The sequence below is a fragment of the Littorina saxatilis genome, linkage group LG11, assembly GCF_037325665.1.
Source record: "Littorina saxatilis isolate snail1 linkage group LG11, US_GU_Lsax_2.0, whole genome shotgun sequence".
NCBI lineage: Eukaryota > Metazoa > Mollusca > Gastropoda > Littorinimorpha > Littorinidae > Littorina > Littorina saxatilis.
In genome coordinates, this window is record NC_090255.1 from 35,569,452 (window position 1) to 35,576,951 (window position 7,500).

The following is a 7,500-nucleotide window of genomic DNA, read 5'->3' on the forward strand; positions in this document are numbered from 1 at the left end:
GAAGTTGAAGTTCTTGATAAAGAGGTGGTCAGAATTGCCAGAATTCAAGGATGATGCTGCTTTAAGGTATTGTCTCTATTATTTTTGTCTCTTTTGTCAGTTTTGAATAATATTGTATAAACCAGGGTTTAATAAAAAAAGCAAACTTTAAAGCTACTTTTACCAATTTTTCTCCAAGATTTTGTATACAATGAGGGGATGTAGCTCAGTCGGTAGCGCGCTGGATTTGTATTCAGTTGGCCGCTGTCAGCGTGAGTTCGTCCCCACGTTCGGCGAGAGATTTATTTCTCAGAGTCAACTTTGTGTGCAGACTCTCCTCTGTGTCCGAACACCCCCGTGTGTACACGCAAGCACAAGACCAAGTGCGCACGAAAAAGATCCTGTAATCCATGTCAGAGTTCGGTGGGTTATAGAAACACGAAAATACCCAGCATGCTTCCTCCGAAAACAGCGTATGGCTGCCTAAATGACGGGGTAAAAAACGGTCATACACGTAAAATTCCACTCGTGCAAAAAACACGAGTGTACGTGGGAGTTTCAGCCCACGAACACAGAAGAAGAAGAAGAAGAAGTATACAATGCAAATCTTGCAGAGATAGCAAGTTTGACACACTTAAAACATTGTACAGCCAAACCCTGAACTAGCAGGTTAGGACCTTGTGTCTGTAATACTGACTTGAAATGGAAAAATGTTTGGTACAGTATGCAAATCATGTTAACAGTCAATGTCCTGTGACTTAATGAATTGTATTCTATGTTTCAGTTTAATACCAGCATTGTATGAAGGACTTCGAAAAGATGGTGCAGCCTTTGAGGATCCTGATCAGGGGGTGAGTTGGAGAAGTGGAAGCGAGATAAAGATGTGTGTACAAGAGTAAGAGATGGATAGTCGGATTGATTTATTGATCAGTTGATTGATCAGTTGATTAATAGGTTGATTGATCTTTAATACATCAGGCAAGAGAGTTTTCGGCACAAGCCTAGTCTTACAACCTGTCTTTACTACAGCTAAAACACAGATGTGGCAAAACTTCACGGCAGAGAGAGAGAGATTGATCTTTATCGCTATAGGATAGAGATTTAGGCTGATGTTAAGTCTTCCAGTCTGTCACTGATAAAACTATGAAAGAGAAAGCAGTAGAGAGAGAGAGAGAGAGAGATCTGTACATTCACAGAAAAAGGATGAAGAGTGAACTGAATTCAGTGGAGGGTAAGAGGTAAAATAGGAATGAGGTGGGGTATTGATAAAAGATGTATGATACAGAGAGTGGACAGGATGTTACAGAATACACTGCAGGGATGGCGAAATTGCATGGGTGAAACTTTTCCGCCTTAGGGCGGAAATCCGCCAAATGAAATTGGTCAAATAAGGAATTCCTTATTTTGAAAATCTTTAAAAAAAAAAAATTATCGGACTACAGCTTGGCATTTGTTACCATTGTTTACTGTGCAAATGTGTGTGTTTGTGACTTGTCACAGTTTGAGATACCAGGAGAGGCCTACTTTTACCCTTAAAAAGCCTGATTTTTTGTTTTCTTCCGGGGGGGCGTTGCCCCTGCACCCCACCAGGGCCTGAGTGGCCCCTGGACCCCGGCCTCATTTTCTTTATTTTCAATTCTGATCAGTTTCACCCATGAAATTGCTGGCCAGTGAAAATTCTGGTGAAATGCAACACTTTTGGGTTGTAATATCAAGTTTTAAAGCCATATAAACGCTGCAGATGCAGCAACTGTTGAATGTACCAGGCCAGCGAAATCTCTGGCGGGCTAGTAACTTTCTTAAAGTTACTTGCCCGGTTGGCGAGTTAAAATTTTGAGATTTGGCCACCCCTGCGCTGTGTGCTCATATGGTTAAAAAAAAATAGTGAGTGAAGGAAAAGACGGGAAAAAAACATGATTTTTTCTTTTAAATTTTTTTGGTTAAAACTGTTCTGGAGTGTGCTTGAATGTGCTCATTGTGTGTGATTCATCCTCTGTTTTAGCCAAAGAAATCAACAGACCCAGCACAAATTGCAAAGGAGGAGGATGATATAGCTAAAGGTAAGGGGTCTCGCTCCTAGCAAAATTTGGCAAAAACATTCTATCTTTCAGGTGCCATACAAATTTTAGTAATGTCACTGTGTGAAACAGAGCTTAAAGTGAAATACTTTCAGATGTTCTTTATGAGTCAATGCTAGCTACTGATCATTTTTGACTCACATGCGAAGCAAAAGTGAGTCTATGTACTCACCCGAGTCGTCCGTCCGTCCGTCCGTCCGTCCGTCCGTCCGGCCGTCCGTCCGGAAAACTTTAACGTTGGATATTTCTTGGACACTATTCAGTCTATCAGTACCAAATTTGGCAAGATGGTGTATGATGACAAGGCCCCAAAAAACATACATAGCATCTTGACCTTGCTTCAAGGTCAAGGTCGCAGGGGCCATAAATGTTGCCTAAAAAACAGCTATTTTTCACATTTTTCACATTTTCTCTGAAGTTTTTGAGATTCAATACCTCACCTATATATGATATATAGGGCAAAGTAAGCCCCATCGTTTGATACCAGTTTGGTTTACCTTGCTTCAAGGTCAAGGTCACAGGAGCTCTTCAAAGTTGGATTGTATACATATTTTGAAGTGACCTTGACCCTGAACTATGGAAGATAACTGTTTCAAACTTAAAAATTATGTGGGGCACATGTTATGCTTTCATCATGAGACACATTTGGTCACATATGATCAAGGTCAAGGTCACTTTGACCCTTATGAAATGTGACCAAAATAAGGTAGTGAACCACTAAAAGTGACCATATCTCATGGTAGAAAGAGCCAATAAGCACCATTGTACTTCCTATGTCTTGAATTAACAGCTTTGTGTTGCATGACCTTGGATGACCTTGACCTTGGGTCAAGGTCACATGTATTTTGGTAGGAAAAATGTGTAAAGCATGTGAGTCGTATGGGCTTTGCCCTTCTTGTTCTAAATTAACAAAAGCTATTGTAGTTTGTACCACATACTATGTATCTTTGGCTGCTTTTAAGAACTTTTGAAACGAGTTAAAATGTTTAATGCAAGGGCAGTTTATTGTTATAGAATGGTGTCAATTAAACACGGATCCTTGTGTTTCTAGACATGTAATTGTTATCAGTAGGCTGAATATTTTTGTCTATATATGAGAAGTGAAAGTTTTCTACTTCTAGTCAGAATGTTTGTTCACTTGTTTTGTTGTTTTTTCTCTGTAGCAATCGCCTTATCACTGAGAGAGGCGGAGAAGGGAGGGAAAGCAGGTGGCAGCGCCCTCTATCCTACAGCGTCAAACTACCCTTCTGTGTCTGACAGCTCCTACTCTAGACCCAGAGAAATCCGTAAGGTAAGTGTGGGTGTAAGAAGTACAGAGAGAAAAAAGAAAGACGGCCAACAATCAGGTAGAATCTTAAACAAATGAGGCAGAGCGCTGTTTAGAGATCTGATAAACAAAGAGAAATAAGCGCTCTAAATGCATATGTAATAGAGTAAGTGAGAGTTATTCGGAACCAGCCTCCTGGCACCTGAGAGAATAACACGCCTTGGAATGAACAAGCGACTTTTATCCTCATGAAAGTCGCTTATTTTATGAGGATACCGTCGTCGAATATCCGTTTGTATGGCCATGTTGGGTTTGATGCGTGCATGCCTGGTTTTCTCCTGTAGATGGGTGTCGGCACAGAAGGTCTGCCCGCTGTCCTCAGCCAACATGCTCCGTCTTCATGGCAGCTCAAATTTTTTATCGAGGTTCTCTCCTCTAGATCCGCCGTGTTTCGCCTAGGGGCTTGCGCTGCCTAGTTGATAGGGTCACCTCGTAGAGGATGTGGTCATAGACCACGCACGGTCGGTCTTGGGATAGGGAAACGTTATGCTAGTCCGGAGGGATTACGCCACAATGGCCACCTCGCGAAGACCCAGGGTCCTAGACTAGGGAGGTCCAAGGGGGAGCACCGGGAGGGCTACCCCTCTACCCGCACCTCCAACACAATCCCTTCCCCTGGTAGCTTCATCCCCAAGGAGGAAACAGAGCTACCTGCAACACCCCATTTTATGAGGATGAAAGTCGCTTGTTCATTTCAATGCTTGTTTTTCTCTCAGGTGCCAGGAGAATGGTTCCCAATAACTCTAACTTGCTCTATAACACATGTTGTATGCATTTAAAGCGCTTATTTCCCTTTGTTTATCAGATCAACAATCGGGAACCTTGATCAAGGCCTCCCTAAAATTATTAACTTCCAGTGCAAGCATCCTTTCAAAACTGCATGCATCTCCAACAGAAAAATCAACATGCATGAACATGTCATTAAGATAGGCCAGATGTGTTGATGTTTGTATTGAAACATTTTTGTGTAAACATCTTTTTATTGCTTCCCTACATTTTCAAGATGGTGTTCAGGGAAACTATTTGTGTACGGATCTTTCTGTTGCTTCTTTTTTTTCAATTTTTTAGTTTTGGATCTTTCAGTGTGCTAATTTCAGTGAGTTTCTTATTTTAGTTGATAGTCAAGTCATTAGTTTGTAGTTGGGAACAAAACGTTAGGACATGACTATTTTTAAACGTTGCAAGGATGCGTTTGAAAGTGAAGGAACTGAAAAATGTATGTCCATGTGAGTTTCACTTTTAATGCCATTCTGACATGGTTGTGAGGTGGTTTTTTAACAAAAAGAATGGCTGTCTAAAAATCAGAACGAAGGTAAAGGAACCCCACTATGTTTTAAGAAAATCTGGTGATGCTTCTAAATCACCGGCTAGGTTTCAGATTGCCCTAGGGTTATAACTTATACGAGATTTGACAGGTACAGGTACCCAATAAGCTGACTGGCCCTTTGGCGGTTGTAATTTAAAGGTTCATTAGTTGCATTATATTGCATATTTTGTATTACAAGTAATGATCCTAAAAAAACAAATTTGGTAATAAAAAAAAAAAGCACACCTGTCCTATGCAAAAAGTAGGCAGGTTTTTTTAATCACAAGTGTTGATGAATGTTGATTATTGCCCGCTATGTAGCAGGTATCAGTTATGTAGCAGGTATCAGTATACCTGAATAGATATGTTGTCAATGGTTACTGCTTGGGGTAGTTAGTTTCTTTGAGACTTAATTACAAGACATATAATGATAATAATAATAGTAATATTATTGGCCTGGGTCGGGCCGCTATTTTCTCCCCCCTTTCCTAACCTAGATGGTGGGTTCAAGTGCTAGTCTTTCGGATGAGACGAAAAACCGAGGTCCCTTCGTGTACACTATATTGGGGTGTGCACGTTAAAGATCCCACGATTGACAAAAGGGTCTTTCCTGGCAAAATTGTATAGGCATAGATAAAAATGTCCATCAAATACCCGTGTGACTTGGAATAAAGGCCGCGAAAGGTGAACATTCGCCTAACAGGCTTGAGGTTTGCTGGTCGATGTGAATGCGTGATATATTGTGTAAAAAATTCCATCTCACACGGCATAAAGCGCTTTGAACTTCGGATAAGGCGCTATATAAATAAAGAGAATAATAAAAAAAAAAAATAATAATAATGAGAGCTTATATAGCGCAAACCACAAAGAAACATGCTCTCCGCGCTTTACATCTTAACTATGAAGAAACACATACTAGTTGTATGTAGTATAGTGCAACGCTTTTCAATGCACTGCCTTTCACTTTTCAGTCACAGCTTCAATCGATGCATAGACCATTTAGTATTTTTCCTTTAAAAGCCACTGAATTACGGACATCTGTTCAGGAGATTCCCTGATAGTTTCATTTGCTTCCTGAGAAAATATTCAAAAGGAAAAGGAGTCAATCTCAAACATATTTTAATTTGCCAAACATTTTGTCGTCACTTTGACAGAATTGCCAAACTTTTTCATGGTTGAAGGAAGGTATTATGCCTAGGACTGTTCCATGCAGCATACAGGGCAGATTTGTCTCTTCTTCCGTAGAATAAACAAGACATCTTTTCTTCTTATATTGTGTTGAAAACACTGGTTGTAGCTACTTTGATTTTCTGGTGGAGAGTTTTGATAGGAAGATTCATTCCTCTATCCCGTCTGTCGCAGCATCAGCATGTCCATTTTGAGGATGGGACTGTTCTCAATTCACGCAAGGTTCTTTACTCGGTAACTATTCTTCCTATCAATCTCAACCTCGTTTTTTTCGTCGTTTTTAACCTGCATCTTGGTGTTGTTTTTGGTAATTATTCCCATTTTTGGTTTTTCGGTGTGCCAATCGTTCAGTTGTCCCTTTCTTGGTTTTGGTGTGTCATACCGTTGAACTGACCATTTCTTGGTTTTGGTGTGTCATACCGTTGAACTGACCATTTCTTGGTTTGTGCTGGTCGAGCAAAGGAGATGATGATTGTTTTTGCCTAAGTTCTTTCCATGCTTTCTTTGTGTAGTTTTAAACCCTTTATCTTTCAACTCAAGCCTTGCAGATGTTATCTTGTCTTGCTGATTTTTGAGAGAAATGGAGTATGCATGTTTCTTGGTCTGTGGCAAGAAACACACCCCTTTTCGTTTTCAAACGCTAGCAGTGTTGTTCTCAGGCCTTGATGTTCAGTCCTTGACGCATACCTTTTTGATCTGTTTTTGTCGTTTGTTTTTGTTCTGACCCCTGGCCTGTCGCTAGTTTTGAAATGGAGCTCTTTTGAATGAACAGTTGCTTTTGTAACCAGGACATTTGGACCTATACATATTTTTAGCCCAGGTCCTTCTTCTTCTTCTTCTTCTTCTTTGTTCATGGGCTTAGACTCCCAAGTTCACTCATGTTTTTAGCACGAGTGGATTTTTACGTGTATGACCGTTTTTACCCCGCCATTCAGGCAGCATACGACGATTTCGGGGGAGGCATGCTGGGTATTTTCGTGTTTCTATAACCCACCGAACTCTGACATGGATTACAGGATCTTTTCCGTGCGCACTTGGTCTTGTGCTTGCTTGTACACACGAAGGGGGTTAAGTCACTTCCCCCCGCGGGTTAGGGGGAAGAATTTACCCGATGCTCCCCAGCATGTCGTAAGAGGCGACTAACGGATTCTGTTTCTCTTTTTACCCTTGTTAAGTGTTTCTTGTATAGAATATAGTCAATTTTTGTAAAGATTTTAGTCAAGCAGTATGAAAGAAATGTTAAGTCCTTTGTACTGGAAACTTGCATTCTCCCAGTAAGGTAATATATTGTACTACGTTGCAAGCCCCTGGAGCAAATTTTTGATTAGTGCTTTTGTGAACAAGAAACAATTGACAAGTGGCTCTTTCCCATCTCCCCCCTTTCCCCGTCGCGATATAACCTTCGTGGTTGAAAACGACGTTAAACACCACCCCCCGCGGGTTAGGGGGAAGAATTTAACCGATGCTCCCCAGCATGTTGTAAGAGGCGACTAACGGATTCTGTTTCTCCTTTTACCCTTGTTAAGTGTTTCTTGTATAGAATATAGTCAATGTTTGTAAAGATTTTAGTCAAGCAGTATGTATGAAATGAAATGTTAAGTCCTTTGTACTGGAAACTTGCA

The 7,500-nt window shown here is 40.7% G+C and overlaps 1 protein-coding gene across 3 annotated transcripts in view; it reads left to right on the top strand.

Annotated features, from left to right (window-relative positions):
- Positions 1-7,500, top strand: part of LOC138980343 (signal transducing adapter molecule 2-like) — a gene marked incomplete at its 5' end in the record, with an annotated part of 22,940 nt that continues 15,440 nt past the window's right edge. For 2 of the 3 annotated variants that reach the window (XM_070353208.1, XM_070353209.1), the window contains 5 exon segments: positions 1-66; positions 764-830; positions 1,982-2,039; positions 3,221-3,348; positions 6,053-6,112. In XM_070353208.1, the coding sequence (XP_070209309.1) occupies positions 1-66; positions 764-830; positions 1,982-2,039; positions 3,221-3,348; positions 6,053-6,112 (379 nt within the window). 3 annotated transcript variants of the gene reach the window in all.